A 16,907-nucleotide genomic window follows, 5' to 3' on the forward strand; every position below is an offset into this window, starting at 1 on the left:
ATATAAGGACTCTCAACAAATGCAAGCTTGTATATGCTAAGAAGGCTGAGAAGTGTTAATGTTTTCTGATGAAAATTTGTTCATAGTAGTCATTTGACATAAAAATGAAGTGACCCAAAATTGAAATACATGGGTCTATTTCTTGGAGCCCACTCCATATAAGTTTTCTCATTAATAGCAAATCTTTCAGAAAAAAGGTAAATTTATATTATTTTATGATGAAAATTAGTCCTTAGTAGCAATTTAACAAATTATCGGAAGGAAAGTTGGAGCACATAGGTCCATTTTTTGACCCTAATTGAAAAATAATAAAATTTTAAGGAAGCAAATTCAATTTGGAGCACGCTATGCGATGTCTTGGGTATTCTTCAATTGGCGGGCTTTCATATTTTGCAAGACAATATTGCGTAATTTTTGGTATATCCAAAATGAGTGAATAACTGTATTACGCAAAGTGGTGCAGGCTATTTAATGATCGATCTTGCCTGACTGAAATGCTCTTGTTCTATTTTTACACGTCAATATAGTTTATAGGGACGAAAACTCAGCACTTCGTTTAAACTGTTAACTCTATTTTACAACTTCCCTGCTACACTTTGCTTTTCACGGCTTCGTGAACAAACCCTGTCTTCAGTCAACTATACTATGCCTATCTGTGCCAAGAGTCATTCAAGGATAGCGGCTAAGCTTAACCGCCTGTCCACTAAGCCTTTGGTCAAATAGTTAGCGTCAGTGACTAAGCTGAGCTACCCATCCCTTATCCGTAAAGTCAAACAATCGGGATCAACAACTAGCACAAGCTCAGGCGTCCAAACATCTAAATCTCACGGTTAGTTATTCCACCAGTTATTCACGGACAGGGAATAAACTGAGGAAGCTAGCCTCTACCCGCAAAGTAATATAGAGACAAAAAAAAAGGATTTGCCTTGTTAATTAAAAATTTACCTTCTTGGCACGTAACACAACTAAAATCCGTTGTACATTGCACTTTTTTGTACTGAAATAATAAGTAAATAAACATTAAAGCTTTTTTAGGTTTGTATGGATTTTCTCATTTTTTCTCCTCAAATCATATGCTGTCTGCTTACAGTTACATTGATGATTTCCTCATTTTTATTTCTTTAACGATATGATAAGCCAAATAAGGTGTTTTTGTAAGGCAGATTATCGCCAAGACACTAATCAGGTACCATCGTCGCCACCTCGCCAATACTTCCTCCCAAATTTTCATTTTCAATGCATTAATAATTGAGAGAGGCGTAAGAAATAAAAGCAAAATTGACGTTAACTCGTTTTGTACCAACAAACTGCATATGGTAAGCATTAATACCACTGCTAAATGAAATTAATAGAAAATTACGTAGAATATTGAGATTGAAGAAGGTATTAGCATTAAACTCCATGTTTAAATTTATAGGTTCCTTTTGCAATGAAGATTCTTCTTTACACATTTTCTATAAAAAGTGAATTTTAACGATTTTATTATAATATATTGTTAGTAACTAATTCCTACAACTGATGTCTTCTTCATAATTATATTAAATTTTCTCTTCCAGTCCTATTAGACAAATCTGTTTTTCTTTTATGCTCATATATGAACAAGTAAAAAGAAGATTCATATAAATTTAAAAATTATTTCCATTTTTAAAATTGTTTTGTTTACAAATTTGGTGCCAGCAATCCTTTAACTTGTTCACCCAACTGCCTCAATTGTGGTGCGTCCACACAAACATCAGCACCACCATCTTCATAGGTCGTCTGAAGTGCTAGAACATGGTCTCCTCACACTTTTTAGTTGTGCAGCGACGCACAGCGTTAACGATTTGTCTCAGCTTCTTCGGGCTGTAACAGTTGTTCCGCTCTTCCTGTAAGATACTCCAGCGACCTGGAGAAATTTTCGAAAACTATAGTTAGATTTTCGAAATATTAAATACTATAATACTAACCTTTATACACATCCATGCACCTTTTGCACAATGTTACTCGGTAAGCGTAACACCAGCGGTATATGCTTCTAGGGTTCACCAATAAAGCAACAAACTTATATATGTGCAGCAACAAAATATAAAATTTGGGAAATACCTTGATCAAACGGCTGTCGATTTTCGCCCGCAGGTGTGTTAGTGATAAGGTCCTACTAAGATGAATAGCCGAAGGTTTTCGGTTTTTGTTCTTTTTTTTTGTATTCCTTCTTCACTTTACGTAAAACGAATGTAAACTTTGATAGAATATTTTGAAAATCTTTAACTAGATCGCAAAATGTGAGATCTCGAGAACGGTTTTATTTAGGATCAGGTATTGGCGTAATGGCAATCCGCTAGACCGCTATATAAAATTTTGGAATGTGAGCAATCAAAAGAATTACTGATCTCTCAAATCGGATTAGTACCAATCTCAGTTATTGTTCAAATTACTGTGTCGCTAATTAAAAATTTTTAGATGTTATGTAATGAAAATTAATGCTATAAAAAAGAAATAATAACGTTTAAATTACGTCTATTTGTTTTTTCGATGAGAGGCAATTAGAGACATATGGTGTTTACTGCAGCTCTAACAGATAAAAATCGAAATATGGCAAAATTTAGGTAGATATCGTTCATTATTCCAATATTTCGTTCCAAAATTTATTAAAGATTTTCTTACAGCATTGCGTAAACTTGGATTCATAGCATGATGCTCATTTTATTGGCCAATTTAATCTGGTTAAAAAATTCATGGTGATTTGAATCTATAACTAATAACTAATGAAGTTAATTTGACATCAAAAGTGGGAAAACTGAATACTCAAGATGATCCAAATTTAGCAAACTTAACTTGCTCGTCAATGATTTTTCTTCATTTTCAAATTCTCTGCTGTTAATTGTTTTTTGCTAAGTTGCTACTATGGGTCAATTTTTAACATAAATTTCATCATGAGATATTGAATCCCCCTGGCCGTTTTATTGCATAAATATTCACTTTTTATAGAAGATTCAAGAGATTGCAGAGCCTTACTCATTGTTCTTTATTATGCAAGATAGTGTTTTGGATATTTATAAAAGTAGAAAGCTATAGCTGATCTAGTAGACCTAAAATATGAAGGACGTAAGCCGTCCTAAGAGCGCAGAGTCAATAGACGTTAAATGAAGATTTTTGTTCTATCATAAGATTTCTCTATTATTCCAAATATAAATTTTTCATCGTTAATGTTTACATCACAATTTCATGATTTTTCTATGAACAGATACGTCACCGAAAGGAAGGAGTATTAAGTTTATTGACAAAATGAAGCCATTGAGGACTATAGAAATATAGCAATTCAAATGTGTTCCAATATAAACGTGGTATATACATTTTCGGTTTTTAATTATTTTAATGGTCCATATTTCTTCTAAATCGACAAAGAGATTTCGTGGATGCACCATTCGTCTTGATAGTAATATATTTGTTTTAAGTAAGTATCTATATATAATTAGCGGTAAATGTATTGAAATACTGTCAGCGTCGACACCCATTTAATCCACGAAACATTAAAAGGAAAATACTTTTTAATGATAAATTCTTACAGTTCCATATTGTTTGATAAAGAATCGATTAATTGATTCAAAATAAAATTTTATAATTTCTCAATTGGATTCATTGCGGTTGACATTCTTTTCACTGCAAGCTTTCGTTGAAAGTTAGAAGCAAAAGTTGGTAATAGGATAGCTTCCATTTACGAGTGATGTCTTATCGAAAATAATATGGAAGAGATGCGGCAAGAACATTTTATTGATCCATCGCCTCTTGACTTGTGTCATCAACTTCCATACCAGCTGGTTCATCTTCAGTGGCGGAAGTTTTCATACCGACGATAGTATGTGTTGTTTGTAGGACATCTTCAATGGTCATTTCATTTGTCAAAGGTGGCGGTTCAGCCATTACTACCTCTTCGACAGTAGGTGGTACTTCTTCTATAGCCAAATCTTCAATCATAGGATGATCGTTGAGTGTCAATGACGGCAGTACGGCAGCAGTTGTCTCGCTAGTGGTAATAGAAGCAGTTACAATTTCTTGCTCCCTGGCAGTGGCAGCGATCGATTGCGTCACGGTATCCGCCTGCTCTTCTACAGCATTGTCCTCCAATAATTTCTTCACTGGCTCGAGTATAACTACGGGTTCCTTTACTTCTACTATTGTCTCTTCTAATGTTTTAGAAGTTGATGGTATTTCCTTAGTTTTGACGTCCACTTCAGTGATTTTTTTAGATTCTTTTTTTTCCTCAATCAACGTGGAAGTTTTTAATTTCTCTCTCTCTTCTATCTTCTTTATGTCGTTCTCCGCTTTATCCTCTTTAATTTCAGTAGTGACCGCTTCCTTTTTTTGTTCTTTCTTTTTGTCTTCTTTTATCAAATCAATAATTTCTCTGCAAAATTCATGTTTACCTCCTTCTTCATGTGTTATGGTGTCCGTCTTGGCACTTTCCTGTTGTTTTTCTTTTTCCGAGTTCTCAGACTCTTGTCTTTCTTTAGTTACTTCCTTCTCTCCCTTCTCTACTTCTTGTTTTTCTATAACTGCTTCCTCTTTTCTGTCTTCTTCGTTTACAGTAGATTTCAATTTTTTTTCTTCGGATCCAGCTGCAATATCTTTAGTTTCTTCTATTTCAGTTATAGTCGACAATTTCTTATTTTCTTCTTTACCAGTTTGCTCAATGTCAGCTTTAATAGTTTCTTTACTGTCCACTGTTTTTTCTTGATCAGTTTCTGTATTTTCTTGATATTTTGTGGACTCTTGTTGTTCAATGCTTTTCTCCTGTATCTCTTCTTGTTGCTTGTGCTCAATTTTCGTTTCCTTTTTGTTAACTTGCTCCGCGTCTTCCTCACTCAAGGTCATATTTTCTTCTTTTTTTGGCTCTACATTATCTACAGATTTCTTAATTTCTGCGCTTCCTGTTAGCATTTTAGGCTTTTCCAAATCCTTCTTTTGGGACTGTTTTTCTAGGTCCACATCTTCTTCAGGTAAATTTAATTTGACTCGTTTCGGATTGGGTAAGATATCATCATCGGCTCTGTGTGGAACATTGAGGCTTTCTGTAACTATCGATACTGCCTTATTGTTATCATTTGATTTGTCTTCAGTCTCTTTCTTCTCTTCTACGTCAGCTTTATTAACATCGCCGTTCGAACTTTGAGTGTTTTGAGTACTTTCCATGTTAAATAAGGACTCAGCCTCCATATCAATGTCGACGTTAACATCCAATGACAAATCTCCGTTCACCACCGAGTCCAATGAATCTCCATTTTCGCTTTCGGTGCGTTTACGTCCCGGCTCAACGGTACTAACTACTAAAAGTTATGTTTTAAAAAATGTGTAAGAAAAGAGGAGAATTTAAACACTGCTATATTTTAACAACTTACCAAGGATATTCTTCTCTAGTGCTCTCATGAATTTATCAATGCGGCTATACTGCTTACGTGGATCAATAAGCAGTTCACATAAACGTTGTATGGTAAAGGGCGCAGCATTAAATAGTTCCAAACGTTCCAGCAATGATGATTTCATACTTTCGTAGTTAAACGGATCTACATTGGGATAATTGGGAATTTCTAAAATAAAATGCACGAAAAAGACAAGCAAACGTGACACGTGGTCTCTTCGATAAATTTATAATAGGTACGTATATCGGATTAATGAAATCTAAAATATAATTTAGCGTAGTGCCTAAATGTTTCCAGTTCAAGGGTAGGTCATAAAAATGCATCCATGTCAAAGAAATGCAGGAATAGCGAAATGAGCTACATATTTCAAAATTTTTTGTTAACTTCTGGTTTGCCCACAATTATCAAACTAGCATTTGGTTATGGTGTAGAGAATTTTCAAACTAGTTCCGACAGGTCGGCTCAGTGCAGATGACCTTATGCAGCATCCACATAAAGCTTGGTCCTGTCTATAAAAACTAATGCTATCCGAACAATGTTCCCACTTTATCAATCAATGAGCAATCATCAATTCCTTTATAATAAACTAAAGCACGTCACGTTTGTATATTCGCATAATCGTCGAATTTATTTCTTATGTTCTCCTTTTTGTCTCCCTCCTTTTGTCCTTGAAATAAAAGAGTGATTAAACGTGCAGACTAGAAGTGAACAAACAACTCGTTTAATGTGAAACACAAAATGCACAGCACAAAACAAAAATATTTCTGGTGGCTCTTCCTTTAGCTTTTAAAGAACAGAGAAAGAAGATATAAAATTTCAGAAGTTTATAATATATAATATTATCAAACAATCATCTGAAAAATACTAGAGCTGATTTAAAATAAAAAAAAAAAATATGTTTGCTTCCCTCCTCTGTTGAAAATATTACAAAGAGAAAGTCTATATGTGAAATGGAAAAACCGGAACAAAAAGCCGGTTACACAAGGGTGAAAATAAAAAACTAAAAATGAATAAAAAAAAAAAAAAAAAGAATAAACTTTGACTTCTTTTTGAAAATTTTCTCTACATTACTTACCGTCAATACGCGGTGAGTTGTCGTGAAAATGTTTAATGACATTCAAAAGTTTTTCACGGAACAAATATTTAAGACTGGACCATTTAAAGACGGTATCGCCCGTTTTTGCTACATAGCCGAGATATTCATCCAATTCTTTAGGTATCTCCTTTTGTTTTAAACGAGTAAAGCGATCTAATATCTGCATAACTTCTTCAGCGTTCTCCATGGTGACCATTGTTAAATGGTACTTATGAAAGAAAGACTGTATTTCCAAGCAAGGTAAAAAAGAAATTGTGCTAAATTAAGTTTTTCCTTCAACGTCAATCAGTAGTAAATTGGTGTAGAGACACACACTATGCGCTGTTGTTGTAGTCGCCTTTTAAATGGCCGTTAACTGTATTCTTGTAGTTCGCACACGTCTAGCCGATATTGAAGCTGTTAAGGGTGAAGTAACCTTTAATATCCTTTACCCATTCCACGGTCATTACTATCTGTACAGAAATATGTATAGTTTGCTAACTTTAGCTAAATAAAATTTTTATAACAGGCACAAACACTAATTTGGAAACCTTTTACATCCACTAAATTACTAATTCGAGCGTCAAAGATGCAACTACAGCGACGATGAAAAGTCAACTGCTGCGACTGCTGGCTTTATGGGCTTTATGAATTCTTTAAACTAAATTGCAAGGGGCGACATTTAAGTTAATGGAGAACTGTTCAAACAAAGAGAGCAAGACCAGCTTGAAAGAAGAGAGCAAAAAGAAAAAAAAGCAGCTGAATGTTAAACATTCCGAAGAAAAAAAAAAAAAAAAAAAGAAAGAGTATCTGTGAAATTCACGGCATGTGTGAAATTTTTTATTAGAAAATGTTTTTAAGCAAGTTTAACCACTTTAAAATTTTAAAAATTTTGTTATACTTCTTTCAAGCCGGCTGCCCTAAGTATATGCAATATTAAAAGGAAAATATTCGTTAATGAGGTTTCATCCTTATCTTTTCTTATACTAAACTAATACGTCTAGTTGTTATAATACAAAAAACTTTGTGCAACAGTCTTTTCTTTTTTTGTGCGTTGGGTTCAAATCGACTAAACCAATAAGAAATGTGTCTTATATGTCCAAATTATAGATAATTTTTTTTTTTTTTTGGTATGTTGAACAGAGATGGACTAAGCCAATAGATTTGTGGCTTATATGTCCAAATTATAGATAATTAATCAACTCGGTGCAAGCAAAACTTTGCAATTTCACAAAAAACAAAATACTCGTCCAACAGCTGTTTTATTATTTTATTTTATAACCGAAACCATGCTGTATTACACATGCATTCGTAACCAATTGTTTAAGAGAGAGTGAGAAAGAGGAAAGCAGAAAAATAAATTTCATATTTCATATGTAGAGTTTTTTTTTCTCGAATATAACTTTGCTGAGGCAACCCTGAAGGGTTACATTTTCAAATCATTCATTTTCATCGGATTCACGTTAGTCATTTTGACGTCAATTATTTATTGTAATATAAAGAATAGACTATTTTAATCAAAAATTTGTCATAAGACAATATCGAACTTTGCTTTTAGTCCAATAAACATCTTCGTCTCCTTCTCCGAGACAGCAAATGAACAATTGCATTGCCAATACCCAATGGGTAGATGAAAATTACTTTAGGTAAATAGGTTTGGAACAAAGTATGCTTAAATTATTAAAACTATAAAATTAAATTGTTAAAACTATTAAATTAAATGGTTAAATTCGATTATAGGTTCACCTAAGTTTCCCAACAAGGTTACATTATCTTTGGTAGGTATAGGTAGGTATGTTCATCATAATACAATTGAGGTTTGTTTTCGCACCGAACATTCCTTCCGATGGCTGAAATAATATTCTTGTTATATTTAGATATACATACGCCTATTACGCTTGGGTATTTCCTAAATATTGTATCTAATCAATTATTTTTATGTAAATACGCGTATGCATAATTCGGTCCCGTATGCAATAAAACATTTGTTGCAAAGCAACAAAGCAACAAAAAATAATACGATAATGTATTTATACAAAAATAAATTTAAAAAAAAAAAGAACAACATAGTCGAGCGAGACCGACCATTATATACACCAGAATTTATACATCACTCGGATGACTGTCACCTGTGATGACTGATCGCTTTTTTAAATTGCAATAAAAGGTTTATCTACTTCCTCCACTGTTTTTGAGCGGATATATGACCCATTCTTATGGATTTAGTCCAATTAATCTTAATAAATAAAAGAAAATATCTGTATATATATTATTTTTATGTAAGCACGAATGTTTGATGGTGCTCAAAACGTAAACTAACGCGCTAGTATATAGAGATACATTTTTTCTTCAATTAAGAAGATGTAGCTTTTATTTTATAAGAAGTCCTGTGTTTTACGATTAATTGAAATATATTTTTATAACCAGCCACACTTGTGGTACATGGCATGTTAGGTTCGTGCGTACGTATGTAACATACACAAAGAGGGATTTATAGTAGCTCCAGCTTTTATTGCATCAATCGATATAGAATTCTGTGTTAAATCGATCTAAGCATGTCTGTATGTCCATGTTTTTGTGTTCAACCTACTGGTTGCAATTTTTAGGATATTTTGACGACATTTGATATACTGACGTATTTTGGTCCAAGGACGAGAGCCATTGAAAGCGTGTGCGGACGGTATGCCGAGTACAGTTTAGAAGCGCAATTAAGTACAGGTATGTAATTTATTACTTGAAAGGTTTAACTTTTGTTTTTTTTTTGGTTTTGTACAGCTCACAGGTTATTGAACCTGAAAAAGAAAAATGGCGATTTCCTTTTGTGAAGTTCGATCTTCTTTCATCAAATGGCATAAAATAATGTGTTGCAGCATTCTGCCTAATATTTATATATTAATTAACACGAAACGATTAGGGAGCTGACACAATGACGCGTTATTCGTATTTTTGGTTTGGGGATTAAAGTTTGCCGACTTTCTCGACAACTTTATGGGAAATAATAAATCATATTAATTTGCACGCACAAAACGAAAAGAAAAAACCCGACAGAAAGAACTGGCGGACGTTTCTTTTAAATTTTAAGATTGTTTATCTAATTTAGTTTTATCTTACACAAAAACACACTTTTTTTTTAATTATAAAATTTGCAATTTTTGTCTATACCATGTGCATTATTGTAAGACCTGAAGCGATAAAGACCGTTTATTTTAAAGTTGAGGTATATTCATCAAAATGCTTTGTTACAGAGTAATTAATGATCATTTTCACATTATGGATCAATTAATACAAAGATAGGCTTTCCATGGTGTCATGGAATTTAAGCAGATAATAGAGATTAACATAACAATTTCTCGAATTCTGGTTAATGAATAAAATTCAAGACTAAATACGATCGCAAAACAATTTCTGAAATTCTGAAATTTAAAGCATATTCTGGATTCATATAGACGTGTTTTGTTAAGGCTCGCGAGGCTAGGATGCCGAGTGGGCTTTTTATAACTTGTCTTGTTTATCGAAAGATAAACCACCGCATTGGTGCCATTCGTTGTTAAATTTTGGAATAAAAAGTGTGCAAGATTTGCCTAAATGCTCTTCGACGGATGTCATATACTCTTGATAGGCGTATCGCATAGGAGGACTTGGCGTGTAGAATGGGAAAAGATGAGTGCGTTAATTCTATATTAAGTATGGTGGACATCACGACGTGATAGATTAATTTTTCTTTACAATGCCTTTTAGAGAAGTGAAAGGTGATATATAAATTTGATCTCATTCATCCAAATATAACATTTTTACTTGTTTAAATCTAATTTTAGCGGACAATCGGCGAGTTGCAATTCAAAAGGTATATTGGATTAATTACGACTGATTTTTTCTTTTGAAAATATCTTTTCTAAAAGTTTGCAATGCTCAGAACTTTTTGGATAAATGAGAGGCGTTAAAGTGTCGATTTTCGAAATTGTTGATCTGCAACCCTGCGTAGAGAAATAAAAAAATGAATCTGAAATTACTGATGTTATTCGCACATTGTTTTTAATTTAATTTTTATTATCAGTATCTATTATAATATTAATAAGATAATAATCTTTAAATTCATACTCATATATACTGACATTTGAGACTAATTAATGTTATCTCTATTAGTCGGCTTAATGCTTATTTGACTACTTATTACTAAATTTTCAATTTCAATATTTAAGGCGTTCGAAAATATAAAAGATTTTACTTGACGTAGATGTAAAGAGAGGGAGAGAGAGAGAGAGAGAGAGAGAGAGAGAGAGAGATAGATAGATAGATAGATGAAGAGATATTGTAAATGGTGATAGCTATATGTTCGTAATATAAATATTGTTTTACAATATAAATGCTGTTTTGAAATATAGGCAATTTACTTAATAGTTGCGTAAATCTGTTTATTTTCATATATATATATATATATATCCATTATTTAATTTTCGTTTAACACTGACTTTAAAATGATGAATCATTTAAACAGACAGACAGACGTAAATGCTTTATTTACGTTTGGCAAGTATGCATACTGTATCTGTGCTCGATGTGCATATTCCTTGTATCACAGAACACCTACAAATTTCATCTCCTATGATGATAAGAGAGGAATAGAGAAACGAGACACTGTCGTCATTGGCGTGATGAAGGTGTTTTGTTTTACTCTGGATTGCCTTTAATGCTGATCTGCTTTTAATTCCAAGCGTTTTTTTAGCAATTGATACGTCTGATGCATGGTACGAAGTTGACAGCGTAATGTCGAGGAGACGTCACGTTGCAATTGTTGCACTTCTTGTATATCTTTGCGCAAGTTTTGATACTCATTACGCACCTGCATAAAGATAAACTAAATTCTTAGTAGGAAAATAATTTGTTTTGTTTGTTTTTTTAAGCCCACCTCATGCATAGATTCTAATAGCTCCAACATATTTAGGTCATCCAATTCCTCGAGATTACAACAATCTAAACAACGTTCTACTTGATGTAATTTATGAGCCATTGTACACAGTTGTGTTCCAGCATGAGCCATCTAAAAAATGTGCAAATAAAATATATATTTCACATAAAATCAGAAAGAAACAGGAACTCTAAGGACTTATGATATGAAAATAGTAATTTGAGTCGATGCACGTGTAATCGAAATTCCTACTTTAGTTATGTTAGTGTTTTTCGTATTGGGATTAACTTTCCTTGTGCATGCGGGGCAGATGGTGCTCCAATTCTTATATAGGTCATGGTGCTATTCTTCTGGTATATATATAAATATGTGTGGGATTTTCTCTATTTTTACTTACAGATTTCTCCACTGTGCTTAAATCAATGTAAGAAGTCATGTTCGTACGGAAACGCAGATAGGATTTGTCTTCAGAGCTCTTTATAAAAATTTGATATATTTTTTAAAAACTGAAATTTTATTTAACTATTTTTACTTTCACTTGATCCGTTTTTTTCAGATTTTTCTTATTCAATCAATTTCTTTAAAATTCCAGAATTTTAGCCTTTCACACCAATACTTCTCAGTCTTCAGTCTCGTATATGCATGTAGGAATGATAGGAGGAAAAGTTTATATTCCTCCTCTCAAAATATTTAGTGGTTTTTGTCTGTTTATAACGAAAAATGTTGTTCGCTTAACGTTCCATATGATATGTACACTCACCTTTAGAAAGAAAGAAAGAAACCGGGAGAGAGAGAGAGAACAAGTACGATTTGATTTTAATCCAAAACGCAAGTCTGTTATTGCAGAGACAACTAAATGACAAGATAGTTCACTATTTTTTTGAAAATTCAATCTAAGAGACTATTAAGCTTGACTTTTTGTGTCTTCTGTTATTAATAACACGGGTAACGCTGCTAGTTAGTAGCTATCTGATTGCTTGCTCCTTCATTTTCATTATTTGCATGGGTAAAAATTCTATTAATAATTCGCTTGATACGACATCGCATTCTCAAAAACGCTTGTAAAGCCGTATCATATATAATTCTTTTTTTCAGTGAATATGCACTATGGCATACATATAAGTCTGTACGTGCGTAAAAAACTAAACAGTAGGTAGGTAGAGATAGGTTTCACTTCGTTTATTTAATATTTTTGAATTGTAAATTTTATGTTCATCAATTCCTTCAATAAATTTCAATGAATATATTCTATAAGGAACTATGAAGCAATTCATTTTCATAATATTAAATCATAAACCAATGTCTTTCGATACTTTGCTCACGAGACCGCAATATGCATATAATAGTCCACAAGAGATAGTATAAACATTTAACGTAAGAAATAATTACAAATTTTCAATAAGAAAATTAAATCACATATTTATTTTTTCTTCTGCCTTTTTATTTGTGCATCACAAATTTCTATTATCAACTGATTTTAAAAACTTATTGTAAAAAATAGGTACAAAACTTGTGCTTTATTATTTATCACAATTTTTTGAGTCTTCTTTTACCACTTCTCCTTGGCCCGACTCCTCCAATATAGATTTCATAAAATATAAACAATACTCTTTTTTTAAAATCTGGTGCTTTGCCTTTTGTAATACAAAACAAAGTCCACATTTCTGATAATCAAGGTAAATTTTTAGAAAATTACGATTTGTTTCATGAACATGCGGATGATTGAGATACTCTTCGAATGGCATCCATTTAGCTTTAGAAATTTCTCGTTCATCACGTTTGATGTTAAAATTCTTCGGTTTCAAAGCCATCACAAAGTATAAATCTGACGTATCGAAAAGGCCACCATGAGAGTGACGTATGGAAACCATAGTCTCGTATTCGGTTTCAATGCCGGTTTCTTCGTGGACTTCACGTATCCCCGATTCAACCAAATTCTCTTTGGGCTCGATAAAACCGCCGGGCAATTTCCAACTATTTGGAATTAGAGCATAACGATCGGATACCACAAGAATTTCTTTACATTCTTTATTGACCACTAAGCCACCCACACCCAGCATAGTATGAGCACAAGGAGGCAAATTTTTATATTCATTTTCGGGCAACCAACACACCAAGGTTAGATAACCATCTCGTGCATGATGAAACTGGAAGCCGTTCTAAACATTAAATAGAACTGGTGACAAAGAACGTAAACAAATTTGATGAAAGCTGCAGAAAGTGTACTTTCAGGATATGATTATGCGAGTATAAAATATAAAATTGGAAAAAAGAGGGTGTACAAGAGCGGTAAATATGTGACTTACCTCAGTAAGAGCAGGAATCCAATTCGAATGTTTTTCATTTACTTTAAACCATATCGCACGGTTTCGTTTCCTCTGCCAATAATCTAAAGATCCTAAAGATTAAAGAATTTTTTCATATATATATATTTTATTATTTAATTAACTAAAACTAGAAATAATACTCTTCAATTTCTCTGGAAAATCATCCGCTGCGTTGTATTCATGCTCTGATTCCACTGTAATACCGTTAAAGCGATCCAAGATTCCTTTAAAAACTCCATTAGACGTCTCCATTACGTCTTCTAATCTTTGACTGAGAAGAAACAAAAATTTTAAATAAAAAAAATTATTTTCGTGAGGACTCAGGATGTACTTGTAATAAAAATTTTACTACGTTTTAAATAATGTTACAATGATATATGGCATAACTCCTGAATAGATAACAAAACGGAAATACAGAATTAGTGTACTCCTATCCAAGGAGGTATAAAAGTTGAGAAAAAGTCTGTGCCAACCTGCAAAAATCACTTAATAACCTTTGTTCAATGGTAAGTGGTGACGTAGGTCGAGGTATGAATGGCAACGATAACGACGACCACAGGCTTTGTATAGTATTCAAGATTGTTTGCAATTTTCTCAAACCCCTTCTATTGTTGGATAACCCAACCAAAGTTCGTATAGTTGTCGACGTTTCATTTACACTATTATTATATAAAATTCTATAATTTCTGCGTTTTAGAAAATTTATACAATAAATACACGACATTTGTTATACTTTCTCTTTAATTCTCTTGTATGTACGAGTGAATGCGTGCATAAATACAAATTAATTTCTGTCTTTGCTTACAAGCAAATTCAAAATAAAATCGTCGGCAAGTTTTTGATACACTATGCTATAAAAACAAAATAAATGCAAACTTTGCTTTGATTTAATAAACGGCTGATAGCGACTAAGTTAAAAAAACTTATTTAAAAAAGTTTCTTTGGTTTTGTTGAAACACATGAACATGCGAGAATTTGACAATAGGTGATAACCAGGTTGTCAACGTAAGGCAAGTAAATATGGGGATAATCATGTATCTGAAAGTTAACTCTAATTCGCGACTAAACCACCATTTGATGATGATGATGAACGTTCGTGTCCTAAAGGGTGAACATGTAACCATGCAACAATAAAGCAAATGACAATCGACGACAATCAGAGAATCTATTCATGTTGGCCAATTTGCAGGCAAATGGTCGCCAAATGCGCACTCTCATTACGTCAAATCGGGCGACAATAAAATTGCTCTCGCTGAGAACAAATTTTGCAATAGTATTGAATACGAACCGAACAAAGTTACCATACATCTATCATTCTTTCGTTGCGTTTGTAAAAAAACAGATGCAAAAGAAAATTATAAACAGCTGCTAGAAAATGAATTATTAATTCAAAAATTTAGAATAAGCAAGCGATTAGTACTGTGTTATCGTCTGGTTTTGTTAGGAGACAATTGATTATCGTCAAGAGTTTAATCAGGTACCATCGTCACCAGTTTGCCAACACTTCTTCGCAAATTTTCCGTTTCAATGCATTAACAACCAAGGCAGGCGCAAAAAATGAGAGCCAAATTGATGTTTATTTATGTTTGGTATAAACAAACTACCTATGGTAAATAATAGCAGGCATAATGCAAAATGAAATGAATAGAAAATGATGTAGAATTTGACAATTGAAAAAAGTAATTAAGTTAAATCCAGTTTTTAAATTTTTAGGTTTCATTTGCAGAAAACGTTCTTTTTTACAGTTTTCCCATAAATATGAATGTTAACAGTTCTGTTGTAATATACTGTTAGTGATTAATTCATATAAACGATGTCTTCATCATTATATTAAATTTTCTCTTTCATTCGTGTATGCCAAATGTGTTTTTCTTTTATGCTCATATATGAACAAATAAAAAGAAGATCCAATATGTAAAGAGTTTTACTTTCCATATTTATTTAATTTTTAAGAAAAGTTTAAAAAATATTGTTTACAAATTTTGTACCAGCAATCGTTCAACTCTACGTAATTTCCTGAATTGTGGTACTTCGATACAAAAACCAATTTTTTTCATAGGTCGTTTGGAGTGCCGCAGTATTCAATCTTTTGATTCCACTTTAACGAGATAGATTAATTTAGCGTAGACATTTTTTCCAAGCCTGAGAAGCTGATGATCGTACACGATAGCTCGCAGCAAATGCAATTATGATCAAAATTATGCATATTATCCACAATTTGCTCGCTAATGACCTGCAACTGAGTTTGAGTAGAACTGCTAAACTAACTGACGTTTAAATTTTATGTCTTCTTCAGCGGTACTTACGGCATGGGGTATATTAAGTTGTTGCGAACGGTTGTAACATCTATGAAGACTTGATACAGATCCACCTTTTATTTTACCGATCGATTCATAACCATTTCCTGAAGGATTCTAAGTGTGAGTCCATCTGATATCTGTTTACATATTCTTGTGTTCAATTTACAGATCAAAGTTTGTGAGATATTTTGATGAAGTTTGGTACACTTACCTAATTTGACCCAAGAACGAACCCAATTAAAAAATATTGTAATTTTTAAAATTTCGCGACAAAAATTGCATAGTTATTGCAAATTGGCGTGAAAACTTTACATCGGATGGGATAATTTTTGGGACGCCTTGCCACATAACCGTCCCTATGGAAACTGATTCTTTATGGAATTAAAAAAATCTAATTTCTATTTTTACACGAATTTGTTTTACACGATTTGTTTTTCATTGCCACTCCTCATAAATACGCATTGTAACTTCGCATTATATTTTTCACAATTTAGTTAGGTTATGTCGATCGTATGCGTATATGAGTGAGATGCCCTGAATTGTGCATAGAGTAAGGACATAATGTATTTTTTACGCAATTTAGTTTGGTTTTGAGAGTTTAAAAGAAACGACGTTTTTTTTTTTTGTCGTGGCTACTTAAAAGTTTATAAGCAACCGAATAACAGATAGATTTTAAATAATTTTCAAATCTTTGCATTATTGATATGAAATATATATTGGTGTCCTTAACGCAATGTCACATAATTCACTTATAATAAACTCGAAGATGGAGACGTTCAGTTTAGGTAATAAAGTAAAAATTTTATATCACCTTGTAAGAGGACAAGGTGCAACGGCTATGGGAAAATATTTTGATATTCATGAAGCTGCCATAAGGTGTTTCTTAGGGAAGTCATCTTGGCC

The 16,907-nt window shown here is 32.7% G+C and overlaps 3 protein-coding genes across 9 annotated transcripts; all 3 read right to left on the reverse strand.

Moving 5' to 3' along the window:
- Window positions 1-3,728: 3,728 nt before the first annotated feature.
- On the reverse strand, window positions 3,729-7,470 carry LOC119637126 (serine/threonine-protein phosphatase 4 regulatory subunit 2). Of its 4 annotated transcripts, none has more exons than XM_038032964.1 (4): window positions 7,373-7,470; window positions 6,472-7,169; window positions 5,376-5,564; window positions 3,729-5,303 (listed from the first exon to the last, which is right to left on the reverse strand). In XM_038032964.1, the coding sequence occupies exons 2-4, from the start codon at window positions 6,686-6,688 to the stop codon at window positions 3,748-3,750; spliced, it is 1,962 nt and encodes a 653-aa protein (XP_037888892.1). In that variant the 5' UTR covers window positions 6,689-7,169; window positions 7,373-7,470; the 3' UTR covers window positions 3,729-3,747. The 4 variants fall into 4 exon arrangements, with proteins under 4 accessions (XP_037888892.1, XP_037888893.1, XP_037888895.1 ...); XM_038032965.1 differs by having other exon boundaries at window positions 6,472-6,944; window positions 7,023-7,468; XM_038032967.1 differs by having other exon boundaries at window positions 5,376-5,540; window positions 6,472-7,470.
- Window positions 7,471-10,718: 3,248 nt separating this feature from the next.
- Window positions 10,719-12,502, reverse strand: LOC119637150. Of its 2 annotated transcripts, none has more exons than XM_038032997.1 (3): window positions 11,775-12,502; window positions 11,378-11,509; window positions 10,719-11,326 (listed from the first exon to the last, which is right to left on the reverse strand). In XM_038032997.1, the coding sequence occupies exons 1-3, from the start codon at window positions 11,811-11,813 to the stop codon at window positions 11,156-11,158; spliced, it is 342 nt and encodes a 113-aa protein (XP_037888925.1). In that variant the 5' UTR covers window positions 11,814-12,502; the 3' UTR covers window positions 10,719-11,155. The 2 variants fall into 2 exon arrangements, with proteins under 2 accessions (XP_037888925.1, XP_037888926.1); XM_038032998.1 differs by having other exon boundaries at window positions 10,719-11,311; window positions 11,775-12,501.
- A 279-nt stretch (window positions 12,503-12,781) lies between these two features.
- On the reverse strand, window positions 12,782-14,742 carry LOC119637142 (nudix hydrolase 8). Of its 3 annotated transcripts, none has more exons than XM_038032988.1 (4): window positions 14,510-14,742; window positions 13,845-13,975; window positions 13,684-13,775; window positions 12,782-13,536 (listed from the first exon to the last, which is right to left on the reverse strand). In XM_038032988.1, exons 2-4 carry the CDS (start codon window positions 13,954-13,956, stop codon window positions 12,898-12,900), a joined length of 843 nt encoding a protein of 280 aa, XP_037888916.1. In that variant the 5' UTR covers window positions 13,957-13,975; window positions 14,510-14,742; the 3' UTR covers window positions 12,782-12,897. The 3 variants fall into 3 exon arrangements, with proteins under 3 accessions (XP_037888916.1, XP_037888915.1, XP_037888913.1); XM_038032987.1 differs by lacking the exon at window positions 14,510-14,742 and adding an exon at window positions 14,199-14,498; XM_038032985.1 differs by lacking the exon at window positions 14,510-14,742 and adding an exon at window positions 14,178-14,498.
- Between the last annotated feature and the right edge of the window lie 2,165 nt (window positions 14,743-16,907).

Source organism: Glossina fuscipes, unplaced genomic scaffold (genome assembly GCF_014805625.2).
Source record: "Glossina fuscipes isolate IAEA_lab_2018 unplaced genomic scaffold, Yale_Gfus_2 43, whole genome shotgun sequence".
NCBI lineage: Eukaryota > Metazoa > Arthropoda > Insecta > Diptera > Glossinidae > Glossina > Glossina fuscipes.